Below are 27,571 nucleotides of genomic sequence, written 5' to 3'. Positions count from 1 at the left end.
AATTGATTATAATGTATCAAGCCTCTTTCATCCTCCCTTAAATACCCCCCTTCCAATTACGTCCCCCATCACCCTGAACCCACCCCCAAACAACACTCCCTCCTACACCCACCCAGGAAATGTCAAGACAATCCTCTTCCACCTCATCACCCACCTCTCCAACTCATATCGAAGACCGCCTTTCAGACACAACATCCAGGACTCCAACCCCCCTCCATGGAATTGGAATACCCCCAAAATAGCCACAATACGATACAATATCTTCCTCCAAAGCCTTTATTATCTTCCTCTAGGAAACCAAGCACCAATCCTTGGATGACAGCATTATCTGTGACAACTGGGCTTTGCCCAAATTCTGCCTGGATTGCCTTAAACGCCACTGGTCATTCCGGTGGAATCCTGTGTTATGCACCTAGCCAATACTACCCAAAAGACCGGCTTGTTAGGAGCGGAAGACATAGGTACTTAACCCCAAGACCATAACAGTACACCCCGACCTCCCGAGCCGACGACCATGGCGGCCTTAACACAGCAACGGGGACAGGACCAGGAGCCCAAACTCCCTTACGACGCCCCGCCAGGGGTGTGCGGTCCACCTGCGCACGCAGGGACTCGAAGTCGGGACGTAGCGCCTGCTCTGATACCAAATGTTATGCACCTAGCCAATACTACCCAAAAGACCGGCCTGTTAAGAGCGGAAGACATAGGTACTTATCCCCAGGACCATAACATCCTGGCGATGTGGAATTCCAGTATTGTTGATGTCCTCGACAGCTACATTGGCTCCTTCTAGTCTCAAAATCTTTGATCGTGCATCTGGGAACACCTGGAGCCTGGCTGGTGTCTACGGTCCAATGCACTACAAAGAACGTCAATAACTTGGGGATGAACTCTCGTCCCTCCCTCAAAAATATAGCTTTTCGCATGGTATTTTAACAATATCAGATTCTCCAATGCCTCCCAACCCCTGAATCACCTCTTCCATGAGCAAATTTGTGGATTTCATACGTGCTTGCGAACTTGATGACGTTCCCTCGTCTAAAAAAAACTTTCCTTGGTCTAATTGCCAGGAATGCAAGCCCATCCTCTCCAAGTTAGATCGCTTCTTGGCTAATGGAGAATGGATCCAACTCTACCACAATTCCTCGGGCAAAGTCATCAACCGTGTTTGCTCCGACCACTAGCTGATCCTACTGGACACTAAATTCAGTCAATGGTTCCCCAAGCCATTCAGATTCGAAAACACGTGGCCGCTGGAAAAGGAATTTGATTTCGTCTTCTCCAACATCTGGTCCTCCCTCCCCTCAAATGGCGATAGTGCTTGGGCCCTCCCACTGAAACTCAAGCAGCTTAAGCCCTGCCTTCAGAAGTGGGTGTCCGACAAACGAAAGGCTATTAACGCTGAGAAGTCTAACCTGCTTTCCAAAATTGCTGAATTGGATAGAATGGAAGATAATGGTCATCAACTTTGTCTCTATGAGTTTGAAGCTAGACTCTCTGCCTCAAGCTCTCTCCCTCTAGCTATCCCAACGTGAGCGTCTACACTGGAAACAACGAGTCATAAACAAATGGCTCCTAGAAGGGGATGGCAATACAAGGTTCTTCCATGCCATGGCCTCATCCAGAAGAAAAATCGATCGCATCAATTCCATCTACCTTGAAAATGAGGTGACCTCTGACCGATCGGTTATTACTAACACCTTTTTGAATTATTTCACAAATCTATAAAAAGAGGAATGCTTTCATCACCCCAAGCTTACTAGCGTGCAGCTCCCAACCATCTCAAACGTTGTCGCTAGTCTCCTCGAACTCCCCTTCTTGACAAAGGAAATTGAGTGAGCCACCCTTGGCCTGATCACTGATCGTGTTGCGGGACCTGATGGCTTCAACGGGGACTTCTTCAAGCACTGCTGGCCTACCCTCAAGAACGATACCGCCAGCATGGTTAATTCCTTTTATCGCCGTGGAATAACCTTCAAGAATTTGGGAGCCACTTTCATTACCCTTATTCCAAAGAAATCCACCGTTGAACACCCAAGAGATTATCACCCCATCAATATAATTACCAGTAGCTATAAAACTATTGCAAGGATCCTATCTCACCAATTAAAAGCAACCCTTCCAGCAATCATTAGCCAAAACCAATATGCTTTTATCCACGGCCGCTCCATCCTCAATGCTGCAATGGCATCTCATGAGCTTCTCCACCATTTCAAGACCGACCACCAGCCTCGATTTGTTCTCAAAATTGACGTAGAAAAGGCGTTTGATCATGTAAATTGGTGTCTGCTTGATAACCTTCTCCTCCAAATGGGTTTCGGCATGAAATGGTGGTTCGGATCGGAAGTTGCATCACCTCCCCTTCCTTTCTCTGATCCTAAACGGCACAACCTGTGGATACTTCAAGAGCACCCGCAGCCTCCAACAAGGGGACCCCCTTTCACCTCTTTTATTCAACATAATAGTTGAGTTTCTCTCGGTCATGGTTCATCACGTGCGGCAATCTGGCTGGCTCCAACCTGTTTCCCATCAACAGGCCTTCAACATTCCTCTCCTCCAGTTTGCCGATGATACTATCTTCTTTGGCATAGGAACTATTGAGGAAGTTAACAAACTCAAAGCTCTCATCAACCTTTTTGAGATTACTACTAATCAGAAAGTCAATTGCCGCAAATCATCAATCCCCAGACACGACATTGAGGCGGACACTCTTCAAACCATGGCTAATTCCTTGGGATGTGAAATTGCTACCTTGCCAACCTCCTACCTCGGCTTGCCCCTCTTCGAAAGTCGTCCCCACAAGAATTTATGGACCCCGGTGATTGAAAGATTGGACTATCGCCTTGCTACCTGGAAAGGTCATCTTCTTTCCAAAGTTGGGAGTCTCATTCTCCTCAATTCCTACCTTTCGAGTATACTGAATTATTTTCTGCCCTTCATTCACTGTCCAACAAAAGTTTGCAACAAAATTGATGCCATCAAGGCGGCGTTTCCTATGGAGAGGAGCCTCGGATGGTTTCATATACCATCTAGTGAAGTGGAATGATCTATGCATGCCTAAGTCTATGGGTGGCCTAGGCATCTAGCTAACCAAGGGCATGAATCAAGCCTTCATTCTCAAATGGTTCTAGAAAGTCAACGCTGAGCCGAAATGCATCTGGCACCCAATGCTAATCAAGCTCAGCTGGAACTCTCCTTGGTGGATTTCAAGGGGTCGTCATCACAAACTCTCACCCCTATGGAGAGTGTTCTTCCCTCTTCTATCTACCTTTGAGAAGGGTATCAGATTTCTTGCAGGCAATGACTCTTCCCTTCTCTTTTGGTCGAATTGGTGGAGTGGCAACAAGCAGCTTGAGGCTGCCTACCCAAAGCTTCACGCTATTTGCTCTAAGCACCAAGCTATTGTTGCTGATTTCTGGATACCTCCCAATGGATGGAACTTTCACTTCTGCAGGGGCCTTAACAATTTGGAGGCTACCTTGATACCAGCTCTTCACTCAAATCTCCAGCAAGAGCAAATACACCCCACCTCAAAGACAAGATCGTATGGTACCCCGAGGACAATGGCTCCTTCTTGATTTCCTCTGCATATTTACTCATCAAGGGATGGTCCTAATCACCTCCTCATGATCACTCCTTTCTTTGGAAGTTGGTTGTTCCCCTCAAAGTGTGTTTCTGCCTCTGGTGTGCTGCCCAAGACAAAATCTTCACGGCCACAAATCTTCATAAGCATGGCAGCTCTGTGTCCAACATACATTGCCCCCTCTGCAGCTCAGCTGAAGAAACCACCCACCACCTCCTACTGCAATGACCTTTTTCTTGGACTGTCTGGACCAACATCATTCACCACATTGGTGTGCAAATTCGCCTCCATAACAATCTCCTCGATGCCTGCAAGTCCATCATTCACACCACCCTTTCTCAGTATGGCAGAATTATCTTGTGTCGCCAGCACTATACTTCCTCACTATGGCGTTTCCTATGTGGGACACATTTCATGGGCCCTCTGGAAAGAATGCAACCAGAGGAGATTCAACTTCAAAGTCAGCACTGCCAACATGATTTCCAACAGCGTCATCAGATTCTTCACCTCCTGGTTGTCTACCAAAAAGGAATTCTCTGCCATCGGCTCCCCTCTCAGCGTCAATTGGACTGAACTCGCTGGCCTTCATCTCTGCAGACATTCCCCCAAAATTCTCGCTTGATCCCCTCCCCCATTGGGTATTATCAAATTGAATTTTGACGAGAGTGCACGTGGCTGTCCGGGTATTGTGGGTTATGGAGGTGCCTTCTGAAATTCAAAAAGCCAAATCCTTATCACGTATTTTGGCCCCTTAGGCATCAAGGACTCCATTGAGGTCGAACCCTTTGCCTTGCTTCAAGGTCTTCTTATATTCAAAGAACACCTTGTCGGCCCCCTCATCATCGAAGGTGACTCTCAAGTGATCATCTCCTGGTGCTCCTCTAGCTCATGCCCTCCATGGAGGCACTAGAATGTAATTAACAAAAAAATTGGCATTTAAACCCTTTTGGAATGTTTTTGGACCCATATTCTGAGATCAGCCAACCCTTTGGCTAACTCGCTAGCTAAAGATGGAGCCTCCCTCCAATCTCTTGTTGTAAAGGGAGCGCTCCTTAACTAGGTTTGTTCTCTGAAATATATTTCACATTTCATTAAAAAAAAAAGCGCAATGAAACTTGTGTATAGTGCAGGTCTTATCATCAAAAGTATCAGCATTTTCATTCCTCCCAAAGAGCCTAAATGACTGCACAAAAGGCAGCCAACCGCAATAGTTTCCCAAACTTAGATAGGGACCTTTTAAACACTTGCAAAAAAGGGCCAAGAAAGAGTTGGGAATACAAAAAATTAAAATTTCCACAACATGGCCTGCACTATAGTAAAGGCAAATAGGCAATGCAAGAAAATGTGATCAACAAACTCGCCCTCTAACGAACAAAAATTTATGACTATCCATAACCACCTGACCCTGATGAATCAAATGATCAGTTGTAAGGATTTTATTGAGAAGCATGATACATAAAATGCTTAACTGTCAGAGGTACATGGTAATTCTAAATCGATGAGGAGGATGGACGACGTTAGATACCAGACCAGAAGAAATGATCATAAAAAGAAGAAACATAAAAGCCCGAGGTAGGAAAAACAACAGTGATGACACCACTACCATTTCATTTTGCCTGAGTTTCCACCGAAATGCAAATCCCATTCCCCGTGATAATAAGAAGCGAAACTTGTTGATCATTAACCAACCGAAATAACACCAGAAAAGATTCAGCCAACCAGCAGTGAACCTTGTTACCCTGACAAACATGGTACCAAAGTCCCTGCTTAAATAGAGGCCTCAACTTGAGGATAGACTTCCATAAGAAGGAAGCATATTATGGAACTGTCTCGGCGGGAAACCATGAAACCTCCAGGTAACTGAGAATAACAATTGAAAATTTAAAATTTAAAAGAAAAAAGAAGGCAATGCCAACAGATCTACTCCACATTTCACTACATTTTTATCATCATTATATAACAAGTCACATAATTATATAGCTAAAGAGATTCCATTCCAAATCACAAAATGAGATAAGTGAACAAAAATATTTTTTGCGTTGATATAACAACACAAAAATCAAAATTGAATTTTCAGATCATTTATTACCTCCATTAAAGTTGAGTCTAGGTTTATTCCAAAATGATTGGCTAAAGTTAGGAGGCATCTTCCCAAGTAATAAATTTAAAAAAAAAAAAATCTTGACATCAAACTATGTAGGATTATGTCATCTAATACTTCTCATGTTCAAGCCTTACTAAAATAGATAACAAGCTTGACACATGGATAATATAAACTGGGTACAAATAAATAGAGCACGAAGTAGGCATAGTAAAAGAAACACTCCACTCTGATATTGTGCAAAGGTTGGGTCTAGATCCATGCCAAAACAACTATCACAAAGGTAGATTTCTTCCTAAATAATAAGCACAGGATATTTCTAATCTCAAATCAATCTATAACTATTCTAACAATAACAATCTACGTTATATTAGATAGCCTTGTATTGGTCTCAATTGGCTGAGACCACAGATATTACCAACTTCGAACCTTGTATAGTTGGCTCAAATAAGATTTACTAACCAAAGCAACTAAAATCAAATGAAATGGAATTCCAACCTTGAGTTCCAACAGGCATAAACAGCGGTGTCTGACACACATAGTGAGGAAGAGTCAGTTGCGCTGCACGAGCACGATTGAATCTTCCTAATACCTGGCATCACGATATGATGAGTTCTCACAAAAGTTATTAGTGAGCATGTTACCAGTACAAATTATGCCTTTTGAGTTTTCTTTTTTTATGGCTGCAAACATAAAGGTCATTTTTCTTCATACTTATTCCTTTCTGTGAACTAATAACAAGCTACAAAAACAAGCTTCCCTTATTTGGCACTTACAGATATGAAACACCACAAAAGACAACTACAAAGAAGGAAAGAAATGTCAGACCTCGAATCGAAGAGCCATCTCATAGAAAGCTTTTGCCACTCTCAAACCTGAAAGTAAAATGGATTCTAATATCATAAGGAAACAGAAAACTGATGCATAAAATTGATTTAAGCATGCATTGAAAAGTATTAGAATAAGAGAAGTACACATCGTGATAAAAATTTCTTGTAGGAATCCCTGTCTTCTCTTTTCTCCTGATTGTTTCTGTCAAATCCATATAAATTAGCTTGCGTCCAGCCAAAGCTTGACTTTTATTTTGTGGCATTGAGTTTTTGAAGGATAACTTTAGTTCCGAAAGAGGAAAAAGGATACTGCACAGGGCTGTCACTCCAAAAACCAGTGCCCAGCAAATCAATATAGTAGAAAAATAAGATAACAAAACAATTTATCTTATCCAATCTTTGCAATTACGAAGTTTACAGTACAGAACAACGACAACCGAAATTAAATAAACGACAGTATGATACAATCATAATTTCACGGATAACATCAGTATCTGCCAGCTACATGTGTCCATTTTCTTTGTCTACACTCTGTACTCGCATTTCCTCAAAAACAGAAGTGAAAACTACTTTCAAATTGGAATACACATGGTTCTCACTGAAGGCGACCCGTTGTGTAACAACAAGACCACATTAAGAAATTTCACAACGTAAAAATAATACGTTAAGAGAAGCAGCTCATATGTGTAACAAAATGTTCAATACACACATTCTATCAATATAATAAAAATTTAAAGAAGAAGGTTACCTTTATGCTTGACAGCAATCTAAAGAGCTCGTGAAAAGGATTCAAACCAGCACTTAATAAGTACCAAGTTCAATCTCTCGATTTTTCCAGCTCAGTTAAATAGAGTAACATATCTGCTCCCGGGAAAATAAATAAATACGCACTAAATGGAAAAAGATATAGTACAAGTACAGCAGACACAAAATTTTCTGCGATGTATATAGGCCGGCGTCGACTCGGACATAGGAGAGAAAGCAATGACCGCGGCGGCGGAAAGAAAACCTACCGCCCAACGTCACTGTTTACGCAGAAGGAAAAAAACGCGTTAAGCCTTATACGACCCAGTCAGGGATGGCCAAATTCGAAGACTGCCATGGCTAATGAAATTTTGCCATATAATCAAATAGACGTCAGTGTGGGAATGTCAAGCAAAAACAACACAAAATTTCACCATTACGGATAATAAAACTAATGAAGCCAAAATTAAAATTTAATAGTACTAGATTAAATCTAACGGAGCAAAATTTAATCTAATGAAACTTAATTTAAAATACCAATTTCTAAATGACTGCCTTGTAAGCCTAAACATGAATTTCTAACAACATGAAATTCATCATATAATTTAAAATGGAAGCTAAATCATACCTCCTTCCACACGTTTCAGATTCCTTCTCTCTGTTCTTTGTTCGACGCTTCCAATCTCTGAACACTCTCGGTGATGGTTCAACTGAAGGGGCTTGAGTGACGAGACAGGGGATCGAACTACAATGTGAAGCCAACCTCCCATCAAGGTTGTTCATGGCTTCGTGTTACTGAGGGAGTTGCAACTGCCAGAAGTTGAGACCACAATTAATGAGAAAACTGTTTCTCATAAAAACGGTTAACATTCTCCTTGGTCCAAACTTCTAATATAATCTTAAACCCGTCGATAATCTGAATTTAAGTAATAAATACATGAATCATGGCGATAGGTCCTCTAATGACGAGTATTATCTTCTATGTATTACTATGTATGTATTACTTATACTTTATGAATAAACCCTATGTTTACTCTTGGTCCAACACAGATGAATTTTCTCAAAATTAAAATGCACATGAAAAAAAATATCACATTAATTAAGAATTTCACTAAAATAACATTATTCATACAATGAAAAATTTACATGATGGAACTAAGTCTCATATTCACAACATGGTCCTTAATATATCGTCCCTTTCTCCTCATAGAGAGAAGGGAAGGCAAAAAGCCCTCTTATTTTCCACGAGGCTTAAGAAGAAGGGACAACCCCCCTACAAATGGAAATACGCCCTTTTCTACTGGATAGTCTTGATGTTCTTGTTGAATAAAATGGAAAAAGAGAGGCATCTAGAGATAGTGGAGGCAAGGGAAAGGTTTTTTTAGAAATATGTATCCTAGGAAAAATATTTTTAGTTTTCCTATAATACAAATTTTCAACCAGGGGCACTCAGGATGCCATAGTAAATTTATGGCCAAATTCAAAAGTTATAAAATAAGTTAAACAACATTTGGGATAAAAAAGATTAATATTGGTGCGTTCTAATCCATTATCGAGACTCAATCCTAAACTTCTCGTATTGTTTTTTTTAAATATATGTATAATTTTTTATATATTTTATTTGACAAATATTTTATGTAAAGTATTAAATGTAGGTTAAACTCAAACTCTCGAACTCAGTTAAAATTATTAGGCTCAAGCTCGAGTTCGAAATATTTAAATCAAGTTCGACTCGAACATAGGAAGGTTTGGAGTCAGCTATATTCAATGTCACCCTTATGCCCAATTTGATGTAAAATGTATGCTCAAATTTATGAAAAATGTATGCATAATTTTATATACAATTTATTTGACATGTATTTTTTTATTTATTTTAAATGTATGTTGGAACTTGAACTCGAAATGTGTATTTAAAAAAAAAAATGAATGTTGAAGCTCGAACTTGGTTAAAATTATTAGGTTCGAGGTCGATAACAATTTTAGGCTTAAGGCTGGGCTCGACTTGAGCTCGAGTTCGAAATATTTAAATCAAACTTGACTCGAACATACACAAGTCCAAGTTCAACTTGATACCACCCCTAACTAGACCCAATTGAGTTATATCACACCTAAGTTGATGGTATAACACACTAAATGCTTCATTACTAAAAAGAAAAAGGGTAATCGCTTCAAATTAAGTTTTTGAAAGTGTGCACCTCAACCAAATTACCGGGAGAAAGATCTAATGATATAGAGTCTCTAGCCATAGGAGCCTCAGGATACACATTTTATAGGATTGGTAATTTAAATATACCAATGCTTTAAACCAAATATGTTTTTAAAGTACTAGATTACAGAGAAATAACTACAATATGACTCTAAACCCTCATTTTTGTGCACTTATTTTTGCCTTTTCATGGCTGCAAAAAACACTACTTGCCCTATTGCATAAGTCATATAAGTATGTAAAAATTCGATGTTAATTCATGTCCAACAACTCACATACTGGCATATTTGTTTACACAATATTTTTTATTTTGTCATTGTAAAAAAAGAAAAGAAAAGAAATAAAAAAGAGAGAAAGTTATTTTCTGTTGGTTGGAAGCAGAGAATCATCCAGAGAAAAAAATAAGAGAAATTCATTTTCTCTTTTAGTTAATAACATTTACTGCACAAAATAATAAATTGAGAAAAAAATTTAAAAAATTAAAACTTGAGAGTTTTTTTAAATATTACTTTTTTTTTTTTTTCATTTTACCAATGTATCCGAACCTATATTTCTCTTCAATGTTTTTCTCTTAGTGTTTTTAGGCATCCGAACAAGAGAAAACATCCCGGAAGAGTTACATGGTTCGACGAGTTAAAAGTTGACTTGGATCGACGGGTGTTTCCGAGCCAAAGCGATGCCAAATTGTTGAACATTTTGTGTTCCAGCCCGGTTCGGTTTCCACAACGAACTCGGGTCTGGTGTTCCTTCTTTCATCGTTTAAAACAGCTCCACCGTATGCCATGGTTCTCGGGAAGCAGGTTTTTCCGGCTCCGATCTTTCATTTTTCTCAGAACGCTTCCTGAAGCATTGAGTGTAGGGTTCACTGAGTGCGCTGCGAATTTGGAGAATTGGAGAGAAGGAACCTGAGTTAGAAGATTTATTACCTACTTCTTTTTCACTTGAAAGAGAAGACGTTTCCTTCAGATCATTTATCGAGATCAAAATAGGCTTGCCGCAGTTATCAGGTTCAACGTGACACTTAGTTCACGATATTTGTTCTGATCTGAGGGAAGGGCAGAAGGGATCTCGAAATGTTACTCTTGTTTTTCTGGTAGAAGTGGAGAATTTGGTTGGTTTTACGCTGCAGTTTTTGCCGAGAGCTTCTGTTTCATTGTCTTCTCGTGTAGCTGCTTTCATCTTATATATCGCCTCACTCTGCATTTCCATTTCGAGATCAGAAGAGGGAGGAAATCTCGATCCAGACACCAAAGTTGATACATTTGCCAGCAGGTTCAGGTAACTTTTTCTCAATTTATCGTTCTCTATGCCACCAATGAAAATCTGTCTTCTGATTCTTAGTATATATGTTTAGATTGTTCTATGCGAGAAGTTTTCTCCATTCTAATGATTAAGTGAAAATCCTGCAAAGTTAATCTCAATTAGCCGTTTGATTAGCAGTAAACGCAGTTTAGAAACATTTAGTAGAATTCAAACAAATTGTTGTTCAGCTTCATTTGATGTTTTTTCTTCGAAAAGAGAAAGGCAGTAGATTTACTGTGGTTTAATTACTTGACATTGGTCGGTATATCTGAGACCAACTTGAAATAGATTTATTTTAAAATTGGTAGGTTTAGTCTGGAGTTTGAAGGATTCAACAGAACTACACCTGGGACAACTTGCTTGGCTTATATGAACTCAACAAATGACATTGGGTGACCCTTAGGCTTGTTTTGCCTAAGAAAATGGCAGCTATTTTTTTTTCTTCTTTGGATCAGCATGCCTGAGTTAAAACCAGCGGATGTGCTGATTTCTTAAGTTCTGTTGAGTTTGAAGTCCCGATAACCTTTTCTTTTATTTTCTTATTTTAAATAATATTAGTTCTTAAAAAATTCACTTAAAGTTACAAATGAAACTCACTTACAGGAGAAGATGGTGGCTGCAATTGATAATCTTAAGAGAAAAGAAAAAGTTCATCTGCTTGCCAGTTTGGTGTCATTTTACTCTACAAAATCATGCTGCAAATCTTTTTCAGTTATACATGCAGAATTGTTAACTTCCTAACATTTGCTTTTCCACCCTCTTTAATGAGAAAATCTAGGAAAAGAAATGATACATATTCAAATGTCGTATTATGTCAATAGAAATCAGACAAGGTTACATGCAGTTATGAGTTAGATTTTATTTTACCATCTCTGGATTTTCTAAATTTACTCATTCTTTATTTTGCTCCCTTTTAGTATCTTCTGTTATCAGTCATAAAAATCTTATTCATGCATGTCCAGAGTTTGGCCAAGCTCAATAAAGAACATTTTGGAGTTTATTTTTCTGTGGTTGATACAATGCAGAAATACAGGATGCAGCATGTTCCTGGCACTATTGAGGAGCAGCTCCTTTTAAAAGCAATCAGGGAAGAATGTCCCTGGGAGAATCTTCCAAAAAGACTCCAAGCAACCCTGGCTTCTAAAGAAGAATGGCATAAGAGGTGGTTGCATCTGCCTTCTGTATACTCATTCCCAGTTCCATTATCCTTTACTTCAGATTACCTTCTTTTCTTTTCAGCCATTTTTATACTGTTCTGTAGCAAGGAAGAAACCTCGCAAGGCAGATTTGCATGGTTATCTAGGTTAATTATTATCACACGACAAATGAATTATTTTGTTCTTTGATATTTAATTCTTGTAAATAAATTCAAAAGGAGAAATGTTGTCATAGGACATGGATTTACACTGGCCTGTTCAAGTGGCTCTGGTTGGGAAGAGTTCATTTTCTTGTGAGTTTGATGATGGAGGACCATCATCAAAGATATCTTCTCGAAAACTGTGGATCATTTGTTATATTTATTTTCTTCCATTGGCTGTTAAATCATATTGTACCTTTGCCCTTTGTACTTTTGTACTCTTTGTCATTTATCTCTGCAACATTCTGTTGTTATTATCATTCAAGAAAAAAAATTACTGTCATTATTGACATGAAGTAAGAGTGGCTGTTTTTTTACATATCCACTTCTACACATGACAGTTAGAAGAAATAAACTTTTGATTCTTGTCTTGATCTTAACAATTACTTAATGCTGTCACTATTTACAGAATCCAACAAGAGTACCTCTGTAGGTTTCTCCCTACATGTATATAATTTCACCCCCCCCCCCCGGAAGGGCATGATTTTACAGAAGCCTGAAGGCAGAAATAAAGAATACAATCTAATAACAAGGATTTCTTACAATAAGGGATTGGAGGGACACCCTCCTTAGCAAGAGTGTCAGAAATGCTATTAGCTGACCCTGTACATGATTCCAATCATAAACACACTAGAAGCTCAGTCAAGGACTTCATAGAAAATGGACCAGTGCCTCCCTACGTGGCTCTGCAAAATTTTACTTTTTTAAATTATTTTGGATAAATAAATTCATATGCATACTTATGAGATGCTACCTTCATAGTATTTTGCTTCTTGAATTTTAAGAGAAGGTAATAATAAAAATCTTAGCTGTAATGGGTAGTGTGTTGTGCATCATGAGGATATGTCAAGCTATTTATTGTCAGTACTCTCTGATGTGGTCAGCATCAGCATTACAAATATCTTGCAAATGTTTCTTCTGACGTGAAATGGTAAACAGATGAAAAGAAAAATGACATGCATTCTGCTGTCTGTGGCAAGCTTTTGATTATTCTGAATGCCTTATGTATAAAGATTTACGATATGGTTTGATATATCTATCTACCTGTTTGATGATTGGTACCATGTGTAGTATTTGCTGCTCTTTATGATATCACTTCATGTCTCTTTTTTATTTTCTTTCTTGAAATGGACTTCTACCTTTTTAAATTATTTATGTATATATATATATTTTTTTTTTCAAGAACATGAATCTCTTAATATACTTTTTTCCTTTCTTTTGGAAAAAAGGCAATAAGATGGAAATTGGTTTTGGATTTCTGTTATGTTTAAGCACTTATAATTTTGTTTTCATATTTTCTGTACTAGTGCTGTCTTTTCGAGGCTATTTCCATTGGCACATTGAACTAATTCACAGGGTACTCTTCTAATTCTGTTTCATTTTTTGTATTAACTGCAAACAGGGTTATGGAGCATTGCATACGAAAACGACTTTCATGGAACACCTGCTTTGCCCGTAAAGTGTGCAAAGAGAGTGAATATTATGAAGAGATGATGCGTTATTTGCGTAAAAATTTGGCGGTAGGGAACACAGGTTACCTATACCCGTGTGGATAAGGATTTTCCTTTAAATAATTTCTTTCTAATAGGAGATATTTATCTAATGTTAGTTCAAAACAGATATGTGTACAGTTTTTGCATTGAAATTGGATGGTTCTAACTGAAACCTTCTAGATTGTGTGAAACCTAAATAAATGCAATATTGTTAAAAAAAGAAAATTTATTTTTTCATTGTGTTTGCAGCTTTTTCCTTATCACCTTGCGGAATATGTCTGCCGAGTAATGAGGCTTTCTCCTTTCAGATATTATTGTGACATGATATTTGAGGTCATGAAAAATGGTAAGCAAGAACTGGGAACCAATTTGGGAACCATTTTCTTCAAACTTTGTTATAAGTTGCACTTTTGCATCCATAGACAGCTGATGTTTGCTAAGTCTTTATTCTTCACTCTACATGTGGTTCACAGATTTAAACGAAAGACTTAGAAATATAATAGGAAGGGCTGAAGTTGCTCTATTATGGTGAAGAGGAAGCTTGTCTCCTCTTCTACGTTTCTTCTGCCCTGCTTTTCTCTCCCAGCCTCTTGTTTCTTCTTCCATAACTCTTCCTTTTCTTCTCTTCCCTATCTGCCTACTTTAGAACCTATTTTTTCGTAACTTTTTGGTCTTTTTCTGTTCAAATGCACAGTTTTGTGTGAACATGTATGTGTTTGTTTAATGGAGTTGGCAGGGTCCATTTCTTAAGGACTTTATTTCTTTGTTTGTGAAATATATAATGCTGTTCAACCGTCCATACAATTAAAATTGTGAATCAATGACCGACCGACCTCTCTTCTTCAATAGTCTTCACCTTTCTCAAATACTCAACATGAGGTCCACAAAGGGGACAAGTGATAAAAATGATCCTTGATATTGATCAAAGAAACAAAAGAAATGAACAGAGGTTAAGCTATATTTGTAAAGTGAGAAATGTAACTGCAAAAGGATGTAGTGACAGAAGCAAAGCAAGTAATTTGAGAAACTATTTATTCTTCAGAATGCAAATTTTGTGAACATCTGGCTATTGAAGATTTTTCTATCATATAACAACGGGTCATTCTTGCTTATTAATCTAAATCAATTGCATGTTAAATGTATTGTAAAATATGAAAGACTTGAAGGTAGGAAGAGAAAGAATGAGAGGAAGAAGAGAGAGATTGAGGAGAGCTCTTGAATGAGCTGCGTTGGTGGTCGTGCATGACCCCCAATGCTATTTATTGAGCTTGATTTCACAATTTACAAAAATATCCCTCTTTACATAAAATCACTTATTCTCTTATATCTCCCATTCTACACTTCCTATAAATATAAAAATTGGTACATAGACTAATCAAACATGCAGGACAAGATAGTGCTGCAATATAAAATACCAAACATGTAAAAAGACCAAATGCCCTTGAGCTGATTTTCTCACATGTACATTTTTGTATGGACATCTGAACAAAGAGTATACATGAGGCAACCTTCTGCCTTTTTACACCTGTATCTTCATTAGATTTGCATTAAGAAGGCAATATACGGGCTTAAACTAGCTTCTCTGGCCTTGTTTCTTCTCTTTACAAGCTTCCTTCAAGAGTTTGGTTTGAAAGAGAATTCTGCTGATCGCTTCATCTTAGTTTGTAATTCTTCTCAAGGAATGATTGTTCTCCTTTTTGTGGATGATATTGTGTTTACAAGAAGATCTTATTCTCTATTATAGTCCTTGGTCTCAACTCTACAACAAGAATTTTCTATGGAAGAGCTTGCCATTTTACATTGTTTTGTTGGTGTACAAGTTATTTTTCAGAAATTTCTTTACTCCTTACTTGGTCGAACTATGCATTGCACTTTCTAGAAATTTTTTGTGAAATTTCATGATATTACAAGAGAAAGACAAGAAGCATGGGAGAAGTGAGAGCTGAAAAAGAGTAATTATGTTGAAATTCTGGAAGAGATACTTAGGTTCCCTCTTCTCACCTATTTATAACATAAAACACGTATAAAATACAATAATACCCCTGGTCCCTTTTCACCCTTATAAATAATTTTTTGTAAGAACTTTCCTTGAACCTAACATAAATTACATCTTCTAACACTCTCCGTCAAGCTGGACTTTACAAGTTCAGGTTGTTACATAACATATCAATATAAAAATAAAAGAGAGATAACAAAATTTTCTATACTTGGGTCTTCAATGAAGCAATGAGCTTTCAAATTTCAGCTTCCACTTGGGCAATTCTCCCAATCTGCATCTTCCAATCTCTTCCTTAGATATCTTGAGAAAACTTGACTATGGTTACCAACTTGGATAAAAAATTCACCATCTCTTGGAACACTTCATTGTAAGCTCTTCCAAATACCTCATTTTTCTGTACTCCTACTTCTCTCCCTTAAGTTGGGGATCTATGAAATCCAACTTTCTAGTAACATATATAAGAGAAAAAAATCACTCCTAACCAGACAAGAAATCCCATACTCCAAAAAATAAGTGGATCGGGCGAGAGAGAGAACAAGTGAGCAAGAGAGAGAGCAAGAGGAAGAGCTTGAGGAAGGACATCTATGGTTGTTCGAAGAAGTGGGGAAATATTTGTGTAAACTGTTGACACGAACAATCTTGAGAAGAAATCAGGAAATGCATGTTGACAATATAAAAGGAGGATGACTGGAAACTAGTTTGATGCTAGCCAAGAGGCAACAATGCAAAAGCTCGCTGTACTACCAGCACAAGGATTTCTCCTTCCGCTATGGTGACACCACTTTAACCATAAGGAAACTTAGTGATCACTCTGACAAGATGACCAAGGTAACCATTTGCAAAATAGACAAGAGATCTTTCATCACCACCCTTGACATCACCTTTGATTCCTTCATCAAACAATTTGAGCTTGCCAGTTTGGGTCGCCATTCTAGGAACAAAACCAAGGAGCTTTGGATTGGGCATCTTGTCTTCTACTTTTCTGTCATCAAATACTTGTAGACTTGGGAATGCAAGATCACCCAATGTCGACAATGAGCTATCATGGCAAGTATCTATATCTCGGAATCGACATCTTTTGGTTTCGGGTGGAACACTTCCAAAGTCTGCCTCCAAAGCCTTTCCCCTCCTACCACTCCCATCATTCATAACCCTAACACCATGCTGACTTTCCCTGCCCTTGCACCCACCACCAAATCTGCACCAACAACTCCAGCAGTCTCGCTGCCACTACCCACTCCAGTTCTTTACAACAATCATACTTTTGATCACACTGGAACACCCACCAACCATCTCCCTACCCATCCAATCCCTTGCTACAACCATGAGCGACTCGCCTCCTCCTTGATCATTACTTCCACTTGCCGTTTGGTTGATGGAAACTCCATTGTCAGATGGATATCCAACCAACTACAGTTTCATAATCCTCCCAGAAGCTCCTACTTGGGACATTTTGATTGGTTACTACACTGCATTTCATTAGAGGATATGTCAGGATTTGCGAACCTCATACCCAACCCTAAGTCCAACATCTTCAACATCAGGAAATGGACCCCAAACTCTATGAATTCCTTCTTCGGCCAATGGATATGCAAGTAAGGACTTCTAGCTGAGCTATGGCATGACCTGAAAATCACTGAGATTGCTAGTATCTTTGGCAAGATGATCAAACAAGTTGATATTACAACCCATATGATCAGACTCGACTTTGCGCGAATGTTTACTGCTCCAACTCAGCACTAGGCCGGACATAGGTTACTCAAGGTTGTGGTTGGTAATATCTTCTTTTGGGTCAATATCACATTTAAGGACTTCTGCTCCAATCCAAGTACTATTGAGGACCTTGATCGCCATGGACAACGACATCGAGTCCAACTTGCTACCATGACACTGCCAAGCGCCAACCAAGTCGGCCACAACCATGACTCAGACATGGAAATCGGTAACTCACCTACCTCTTGCCCATCTATCCACTCGAATTCAAATTCAAATCCCAACCTCCCAAATTGTTCATGGACCACCACCTACCCACCCCACCATACTGAAAAATCCTAGAAATGCTTGCCAACAACTGACTAATCCCAAAATAACCTGCCAGCAATGTCCATTTTCTCCACAAGCTGCCATGTACATCAACAAGTAAGGAGTAAAGAAAATTTCTAAGTGCAATGACCAAGTAAGGAGTAAAGAGAATTTCCTATGGAAGATGCATCTTTCTTCATTCAGATACGGAAGATTCCAACCTTGTTGACCAACCAAACCCCCATCCCAAGGCATTGCCAATTTTAATGGCGCCTTCATATCCTTTGCCAATCAACCTGACAACTTTTGGCATGCATCTACCTCACTCACCAACCCTCTGCCCTCTACCCAATTAACTTCTCACACGCCTAACGAGAACCGCATGATGGGTCACTTGACTTGCAACAGCTCAAACATCTCCCCCACCCTAGGTGAATCCTCTTTGAAATGTGGCAACTATGGCTGCACCCCCCCCTACTCCCTATCGTTACCCCTTTAAACCCAGATCCAACACCTGCCAACAGCCTCTTGCGTCGTCCCATTTCCAGAATGGAGAATCTTCCCCCTTACCATCCACATCCTAGCCACCTTCTAGAATTGGCCACTTCCACTGCCAACTGAACCTCCACCCAATCAACTACAAAAATCACATATTCAACTACCCAAAAAATCTATACCCCCATAACCTTGCAACTTAGAAAATGAAAGAGAAAGGATCCCAATGAAGACTCCTCCAAGGGGAATCCAGCAATCCAAATGCATTCTCTATGAATACCACTACCGGCTGCGTGCTCTTCCCTTCACCTAGTGAAAGATCCCACAAACTCGTTGTTGAGCTCATCCGAGAGGCACAAATATGATGATGAGACTTGGCGTCAGATGCTGGAGCTGGCAGAAATCATGGGGGTAGTTTGCAAAGGAATGTTGTTGGTGTCTCAGAAGATAAAGGAGTTGCAAAGCAAAACTTAAGAAAAAATGATCATCACTTCCTAGAACATCCATGGAGTTGGCTCAAAGAAAAAAAGAGCCACGATTCAAATCTTGTCACTTCCAACAACTCTTCTATTGTCATTCTCTAAGAGACCAAGGTCCAATCTACTGATGATCTCACAACTCATGACCTTTGGCATTGCTCCACTCTCAATTGGATGGCTGTGAATGCAAACAGCCACTCAGGGGGCATTTTCATCCTTTGGAAATCAAACCAGTTTTTTTTAATTTTTTTTTGAAAGTGCGTATATTGATAACAAGAGGGAAAAATACAAACCTAGCTTTGGGGGCTTGACTCCACAACAAACTATTGGAGAGATACACCCGCCTTAACCTAAGAGTCTGCTAGGTGATTAGCAGAGCGAGGAATGTGGTTCCATATACAGTTTAAACTAGAAAGTAAATTACAAATTTCATTGAACATATCCCAATGACTGTCAGAGTGGTTCCGTCCACTCTTGTAGGCAATAACTTTCCTCACCTCACAAATCGGTCTGTTGGGTTGTATTGGCTAGCCGCTGTCATGGTATCAGAGCTGGGCACGCCACGTCCCGTGTTCGAATCCTGTGAAAAACGGTCAAGAATGGGCGGGGTGGGTGTCAGAGTGGTTCCATCCACTCTTGTAGGCCGTAGCTTTCCGCACCTAACAGATCGGTCTGTTGGGTTGTATTGGCTAGCCGCTGTCAATGACGCCACGGGGGGTGACCATGGTTAGCACACCAATTGATGACTACTTTTGAATCGCCTTCAATAAAAAGGGGGCCAGAGAGGTGGCTAGAGAAGACCTTGAGCCCATGCAAAAGGCCAGAGAGTTCTGCAGTAGTAGAATTTGAGTTGCCGATGGGACCTGCATATGAGAAGAGGAGATCGTCATTTCCATTGTGGATAACACCACTGAATCCTGCAGGACCCGGGCATCTTAAAGCATTGCCATCAAAGTGGAACTCCAACTTGGTTGATGTCAATGATGTTGCGCATGGATCCTTTACCATTGCACTCAGACTCTGGGAATATTTGGTGTTTGGCTGGTGTCTATGGCCCTACAAGATACCTGCAACGAAAGTCCTTCTCTTCACTCTACAGTGGCGCACCTAACCCCCCCGCCATCTCCAATACCCGTATTTCCTCCTCCATGAGGGGTTTTATCGGCTTCATTGGCTGTTGTGAGCATGATGAAATCAATACCTTTGGCAAGTCTTTCCTGGTCCAATGGGCAATCACAACCTATTCTCTCCAAGCTCGATTGTTTCTTAGCCAACGGTGATTGACTGTAACTCTATGAAAATGCTGTAAAAAGCCCTTCCATTTTGAAAATTCGTGGCTCTTGGAAGAAGACTTTGACATGTTCCTCTCTGAGTGGTGGTCTTCCATGAACTCCTTTGGGGTTGCTGGTTGGCATCTTCCTCAAAAGCTCCAGGCTCTGAAAGGCAACCTCAAATCTTGGTTTACAACTCACCATGCTGTGAATATTCCCGAGAGAGTATCTCTCCTATCCCAGATTGCCCATCTTGATGAAATAGAAGAGCAAAGAACTCTCTCTCGCACTGAATTCTCCCACCGAATCTCCCTCCTCAACAAATTTCAGTCCATATCTCACCTTAAGTGCATTCAGTGGAAGCAAGGAGCTCGTTTTAGATGGCTTTGGGGGTGAAATGATGAATACTTTAGTGTGTTGCTAAGGTTGAATAAAGGATTTGATGTCCTTTGAAGAATTCACTTTACTGAGTGCTGATGACTTGATCCATAACTTTTTTAAGACAGTTGGCTAGCACTTTTGTGGTAATTCTATAAGCACTAGATAGGCAGCTGATAGGGTGAAATTCCATTGGATGAGTTGAACCATCAATCTTTGATAGAACTTCTCAAACATCTTAACAATGTTCATCTTTAGAAATTTCCAGCAAGATTTATTATTACTAATAAAAAATTCTTAAGTTCCTAATATAAAATATTCTTATATCTTGGTAACTCCACACAAGTTTATTTCAAAAATCAATCAGGTGTCTGTCATCCAATTTCTCTCAATATAACATTAAACATACAAATCTTATGTTATATAGGGGATAGATATTAGACTTGTTTTTTGATGTCCAGTGTTAGCTTTAATAGCTAGCTCCTGGAATTCCATGAAATAATATTCTTCTGGCATATCTTGCAGAGCAACCATATGATAGCATTCCAAATTTTAGTGCTGCTGATGCCCTAAGACTTACAGGAATTGGAAGAAATGAGTTTATTGATATCATGAACAAATGCAGATCTAAGGTAACTATTTTATGGTGCTGATTCTTAGAACTTCCTTAGAAGGAGCATTTTATTCTACCATCCAGATTTTTTTTTTTGGTGCTCTGCTATCCAAGTATTTTTGTAACTTGTTAAAGAGTTAGATTTTTTTTTTCTCAACTAAGATGTATTAGATTTTATCTCTGTTTGTTGCATTACTTATGTTGACAATTATTTACTCTGGGAGCTATCCAGAAAATCATGTGGAAGCTGAACAAATCCATCGCAAAAGAACTGTTGCCTACCCTGCCCGTTGACTTTGCAATTGAACCTTGGTGGGGAGTCTGCCTTGTCAACTTCACTTTGGAAGAATTCAAGGTTAACCATCTCTTGATTTTGACTTCAAAAGAAGGTTATAGGAATTTAAAGAAACATTAACAATGGTACTTGTTTGACATATGCATAAACTTCTCTATTCTACAGAAACTCACAGAAGAAGAGACAGCAACAATAGACAAAGTTTGTAAAGAAGAAGTTAATTCATTTATTCTTTTTGATCCTGAAATTGTTAAAGGTCTTTATCGACGAGGATTGGTCTACTTTGATGTCCCTGTCTTTTCAGATGATCGATTTAAAGGTTTGATAATAGAAGCATATCCTCTCTATTTCTGCATATATAGTTTCACACCTTCAGTTTTGGAAAAGGAATTTGGCTATATTCTGTTGGAAACTCAGCATCACTTTGTGGTCCATAAATTCATACATTTTGAAAATTCTAATGAAATATAATGGTCAAAGCTTAGTTCTCATGACACATACAAATAGTCATTGCATTAACTAATTGATCTTTTTACCCTTGATGTATCTTTTTCTTCCTTGAATTATTATTACCATCATTTCATAAAAAAAAAAACTAATTGATCTTTTACCAAGGTCTGGGATGCATGGGTTGCTGTATTTCCTATATTTATTACATCACAGGTGATATAGATCAAGATTTGGAAGTCTGTACAGGATGTATTGGCCAATACACGCTGATGCATGGTTTCCTGTCATATGGACTGATAGGTATCTGATTTTCGAATACTAAGATATTTACCAATACATCAGAACTTGGCCTAGAGCCTTCATGTTGCTCTTTGCCCTTAAAAGGTTATCTTGATCCTATCTCAATATATAGTTGCAATAATTTTGTGGTCATAAAGCTCTGGATGACATGCTTATGAATCATAATATTAGTGAGAACTATCCCACATAGATTAATGTCAGGAAAATCTTGTTGTTATCAATTGGAGAAAGGGCCTTGTAACTTTGACTAATCATTTTAGGATGGACCTAGATTCGACATTAACAAGGTATCAGAGCAAGATGTTTGGATTGTTGGACCTACTTAATGTTCTGTTAAGTTTGTACCACATTTTTGTTGTTCATGTCTTAGAGTTTTTGTATGTATATGTAAGCCTGGATGTGAGGGTGAATATTAGGGGGACTAATCCAACATAGATGGAAAAAAAAACCCATGGTTTTTAGTTTGGAAAATGGTCTTTTTAAAGAATGGTCTTACATGGATTAGTGAGTACAAAAAGGTTTATTAATTGGGAAAGAGGCTTCCTAACTTGGTTAGTCATTTTAGGATGACCTTAGACCTAACTTACGTGAGCCTCCACCAAAGCGTGTAGGAGCCACAATAGAGGGCCTACACATGACAGAGAGTGTTAAAGAATCGTCCCACATGGATTAGTGAGTACAAAGATCTTGAATTTATTAGTTGGTAAAGAGGCTTCCTAAAGATGGGAGAGATTTCTTCCCATAAGACTCTTGCTAGACTCTGCCATATTAATTGCTCCTCTTTGAGACTTCTTTCTGTGAGAGTCATGTAAAATTCTTCCATATTTGCTCTTCAACAAGTCTCTTAACTTCTGCTAGTAATTTTAAGATGGTTTTGGATCCCATTTTAACATATAATAGTTCTATTTCAAAAATAAATAACATATAATAGTTGATATTGTCCTTGGAATTTTTTATTTTTTAAATGAAAAAAATATTTCCAAGGCCAATATCAACTATTATACCTTGGAAGTTTTTTTTGGTACTTATTATTCCTTCTTCTTCTTCTTACTACTACTACTGACTACTAAATATTTACTAAACCTATTGTCTAATGAAACATGGAAGTGCTGAGTTTCTTTTGGTTGTTCATATTTTGTACTTATCTTGCTCTCGAAAAAACAAAACTTATCTTAATAGTGATCCAGTGTCTAGGCTGGAAGGGTTTGTTTCGAACCGGGAGCAGTCGTATGAAGATCCAATAGAAGAGTAAGCTCAAACATTTGTCTTCAATTATCTAAGCTAAACTGTTACTTAATAGCATGTTGGCAATTTTAGACCTTTTATTTCCTGATTTGAAGTCCATCTCTATCCAGGTTACTGTATGCTGTTTTTGTGGTTTCAAGTGAGAATGCAACTGTTGCTGAGCTGGCTGCAACATTACAGGCTGACCTTTCACAGCTGCAGGCTGCTGCATCTTTTGCTTGTAGGCTTGGCTGGGCTGTAAAACTAATTGACCCAGCATCTATTCTCCAAGATTCATCAAATATACCTGGTTCACCTAGTCATTTACTGAGTGATGAAGAAGATGGTTCCCATGCCAGTATGGGCTCTGCAAACACATCTGCTGATGGAAATGCAATAGAAGGTGGGGGAACAGAAAGTTTTCGGGTAGTGCCTGGTGCTGCTCGGCTTGCCTTTGTCGTTGATGCTAATATCACGTCATATCTCATGATGGGTTCATTGTCCCCAGGTTTGATCTAATTGAAGTCCAAAATAGCACCATTTTACATCTTGTCCACTAAATATTCTTTACGTATATCAACTTATCCTTTTGCTGTTAGGGTTGAAGTCTCATGCTGTGACATTATATGAAGCTGGCAAACTAGGGGATGCTAGTGTTGCAGAACTCTGCAAGGACCTGACGATATTTGAAGGCACAAAATTTGAGGGTGAGCTGCAGGAATTTGCCAATCATGCTTACAGCCTTCGCTTTGTGCTAGAGTGTCTGCAGTCTGGTGGTGTCAGAATGGATGAAAGTGTGAAAGAACTTCATGATATGATGAAAACACAATCTCCAAATACTCTCAACTCTAATAGTAATACCGAACCACAATCTCTCAATACCAATCAAAATCATGGTCAAGTAGACCTGCATTTTGAAGTAGCTGATGGATCTTCTATTACAAGTATTGGCACAGCCCAAGAGCTTGTTGACTCTGTGAATGAAATGGGTGCCATGAGTGAAGACAGTCATGCAGATTCAATACAATCAGAAAAGCCAAAAATTTCTTCCGAGTCAGATGAAATTGATACTGAAATCTCTATTTACAAAGTAGATTCTACCACCTCACCAAGCTGTAGAGATGGTCTGAGATTGAGTGAAGATGAGGTTCATGATGCCCAAAATGATGAGAATTCCAAATTATCTGGTGGTTCAAAAACCGGAAAGGTCAATTCTAAGATGAAAAGGAAATTTCTTGTGAATCTTCTTCGCTGTGAAAGTTTAGCTGCTCTTGCACCAGCAACACTAGATAGATTATTTCTTCGTGACTATGATATCATTGTCTCAATGGTTCCTCTTCCATCTTCTTCAGTTTTACCTGGGCCCTCTGGCCCCATTCACTTTGGTCCACCTTCATATTCATCTATGACACCTTGGATTAAACTAGTACTGTATTCAACTGTGGGTACTGGCCCATTATCTGTTGTTCTAATGAAAGGCCAGTGTTTGCGGTTACTTCCTCCTCCTCTGGCAGGTTGTGAGAAAGCCCTAATTTGGTCTTGGGATCTGTCTACTGTTGGAGGATTAGGGGGAAAGTTTGAAGGAAACCTGGTAAATGGGAACATTCTGTTGCATTGTCTAAATTCACTTCTGAAGCACTCGGCCGTGCTTGTGCAGCCCTTGAGCAATTATGATCTTGATGAATCCGGAAGATTGATCACAATGGATATTCCATTGCCCTTGAAGAATTTTGATGGGTCAATTCCCAATGTGGGGAAGGAGCTGGGGCTAAACCCAGAAGAGGCTTTAAAGCTAAATTCATTACTAAATGATCTGTCAAACAAGATAGATTTATGGGCAATAGGTTACATTCGCTTACTGAAGCTATTCAAAGCAACAGAATCTGATTATTTTTCCCCAGACAATGAAGAGTATGAGTGGGTCCCATTAAGCCTAGAATTTGGAATCCCACTTTTCAGTCCGAAATTATGTGAGAGCATTTGTCAGAGGGTGTCTGCGTCACAGTTACTTCAGACTGATTCTCTATCTGAACACCATGATGCTATGCATAGGCTGCGGAAAATGTTAAAGGAGATTTGTGCAGAGTACCAAGCAATGGGTCCCACTGCTAAGCTATTGTATAACAGGGAACTGCAAACTAAGGAACCATCTCGTCAACTGACAAATTATGCCAGTGGAAGGTGGAACCCACTTACTGACCCTTCTACACCTGTATCTGGAGCTTTAACGGAACATCAGAGACTCAAACGAGCTGTCCGTGATCGTTGCCGAAGTGAAGTTTTAAGTTTTGATGGGAGCATTCTAAGGTATAGAGCTATTTGTCTGCTTTCTTTTCCCACATTAATGTGGACGTACCAGACTTACTGTGATAAATAGATGTTTTGAATAAATAGGAACTTATACAGTTAACCAAAAGAGTATTAAAATTGAGTATAATAGTTAGCACCATTTTACAATCAATTAATTGAACCTGCATACAGATTCATACATCATAATGAGAACAAAGAGAAACTTTTGTTTGCTTTCCTGTTCAATACACAATAGCTTTTGACCTGCAGAGAACAATATCATGTTACTATCATGTTCTGATAATTTGTTGTTTGGCTGGATGAATGAGCTGGTGCATCCCCCTGGATGTGCCTGCAATACATGATTAGGCTCAAGATATAGCTAAATCTATCATTCTTGGACTCACACTTTGATATCTGCCAATTTTGTTTCTTATTCCTTGCTAAGAATGGTGTGGACTATCTACATGTGTGGCAAGCACCATTGCTCTTTGTTAATGTACTCTTTCTTTTAATTTTTATTTCTTGCCTATGTATATTCTAGCAGTATTTTTCTTTTTCTTGTTTATAAACAAATCCACCATTCAAATATAAGTACCAGATGATTTTACGAATTAGGAGTTTTGGAAGCATCAAATAATTCCAGCAGTGACATTTGATTAGTATTTTCACTGCTTGAGGAACTACATATAGGTAAGCTCAATAATATCGTCTTTCCAATATTCTTTTAACAGGTCATATGCACTAACTCCTGTTTACGAGGCTGCTACAAGACCTATTGAAGAAGCACCTTCTACAATTCCTGTCAAACCCGAATCAGATGATACTGACAGCAGAGAAGTGGTCCTGCCGGGTGTGAACCTTCTTTTTGACGGATCTAGGTTGCTCCCATTTGACATAGGCACTTGCTTGCAGGCTCGCCAACCAGTCTCCCTGATAGCGGAGGCTTCTATAGCTTCTGCATCTCTGCAGACGAAGTAGCATCATTTCGTTTGAGTTTGTTTGTTAAACTAAAATATGGATGCGTATGGTGGGCCTACGACGATTCAATCAAATTCTTTTTCTAGTTCACTTCCAAATGGTCCACTGTTGGCTCTGCTGTTTTGGTCACCCACTTTACACTGCTTTTTAAAGGTGATCTCTCTCTCGCTCTCTCTCTCTCTCTTTAGAAATGATCCTATAAAGTGTAAGGCATTAGTTTCATTGACTTGATGTGAATAAAGTTCTTATAAAAGTTTGTGTTATTGCAGGTTTACTTAGATTCAATTTTATTTCGCACAACACTTTCAGGTTTGATATGTAAAGAATTTTTAGATGTGACAGCGTATTGAATTTATATTATAGTGCGATTGTAAGTAAGCTAGAAAAGTATTCATTTAGAGAAATTTTGTATCCATGTACATTAGGGCTACCAGACAAAAAAAGGTATATAGACTGTTGTTTCTTATATGGTAAAAGCATTGAACCTACACGGTACGTGTTGGTTGGTATTTTCAAAGCCACTATAGAGTCATTTATTTGAGTTGTTTCCTCTCATGCTGGTACTATCCAAGACCTCCCTCTCTTGGCTTGTTAGGGTAATTTCTAAGAAATGCTAGAATTTTATTTTCTGTTGAAAATTAGTTTCCAGGGACCAATGGTGTTGTTTCTTTCATGTGAAGAATCTCTTTGGAAACCTTGCTCCTGGATACAGTACCTCTTGTCATGTGAAAACTCTGCATGTTGGAAAGGGTGGAACCTATCATCAACCTGAGTAAAAAGAAATCTTTCTCCTTTTTTCCTCGTGCAGGGAGGAGCTCATATCCTTCCTCTCTCTCTCTCTCTCTCTCTCTCTCTCTCTCTCTCTCTTTCTCTTTTTAATAAAATTATTTTATAGTATTATAATAATTATACCTTATACTAAATCATAGATTGTATATACTATATATTGTATGTCACAAAATTTTATATTAGATTATAATATAAATCTTTGTATATTATAATATACAATATTTGAAAAAAATCATTCTTGGTAATTATTTTTATCTACGTTTTACAGCTCAGATTCAGGTTTCTTGTTGAGACCTCCGAAGTTCGAGTGGACTCGATCTGGCTGTTTGTCTTGGTTGAGTCAAAGAAGCCATCTTATGTTTGGCCATTT

At 38.8% G+C, this 27,571-nt stretch overlaps 2 protein-coding genes across 5 annotated transcripts in view; one reads left to right on the top strand and one right to left on the bottom strand.

Moving 5' to 3' along the window:
• Nucleotides 1-7,573, bottom strand: part of LOC137941108 (uncharacterized) — a 45,098-nt gene extending 37,525 nt beyond the window's left edge. Inside the window, exons 1-4 of one of the 3 annotated variants that reach the window (XM_068786370.1) lie at nt 7,263-7,573; nt 6,659-6,833; nt 6,513-6,559; nt 6,183-6,276 (exon numbers count right to left, since the gene is read on the bottom strand). In XM_068786370.1, coding sequence (XP_068642471.1) covers nt 6,183-6,276; nt 6,513-6,559; nt 6,659-6,662 — 145 coding nt within the window. In that variant the 5' untranslated portion in view covers nt 6,663-6,833; nt 7,263-7,573. The remainder of the gene's footprint in view (nt 1-6,182; nt 6,277-6,512; nt 6,560-6,658; nt 6,834-7,262) is intronic. The other 2 variants (XM_068786371.1, XM_068786372.1) reach the window with 2 other exon arrangements.
• A 2,699-nt stretch (nt 7,574-10,272) lies between these two features.
• LOC137941672 (uncharacterized) lies at nt 10,273-26,878 on the top strand. 2 transcript variants are annotated; one of them, XM_068787177.1, is made up of 12 exons: nt 10,273-10,742; nt 11,792-11,928; nt 13,526-13,643; nt 13,866-13,962; nt 20,786-20,892; nt 21,106-21,228; nt 21,334-21,487; nt 23,106-23,166; nt 23,274-23,650; nt 23,742-25,449; nt 26,166-26,565; nt 26,682-26,878. In XM_068787177.1, exons 2-11 carry the CDS (start codon nt 11,801-11,803, stop codon nt 26,410-26,412), a joined length of 3,120 nt encoding a protein of 1,039 aa, XP_068643278.1. In that variant the 5' UTR covers nt 10,273-10,742; nt 11,792-11,800; the 3' UTR covers nt 26,413-26,565; nt 26,682-26,878. The 2 variants fall into 2 exon arrangements, with proteins under 2 accessions (XP_068643278.1, XP_068643279.1); XM_068787178.1 differs by lacking the exons at nt 10,273-10,742; nt 11,792-11,928; nt 13,526-13,643; nt 13,866-13,962 and having other exon boundaries at nt 20,838-20,892; nt 21,098-21,228.
• The last annotated feature ends 693 nt before the right edge of the window (nt 26,879-27,571 follow it).

The sequence above is a fragment of the Aristolochia californica genome, unplaced genomic scaffold (assembly GCF_029961685.1).
Source record: "Aristolochia californica isolate CCGP_79_NKW_82.1479 unplaced genomic scaffold, dmAriCali1.0.hap1 SCAF_9, whole genome shotgun sequence".
Classification (NCBI taxonomy): Eukaryota; Viridiplantae; Streptophyta; class Magnoliopsida; order Piperales; family Aristolochiaceae; genus Aristolochia; species Aristolochia californica.
The sequence above is the reverse complement of the archived record's forward strand: the minus strand, read 5'-3'. Positions and strand labels throughout refer to the sequence as shown.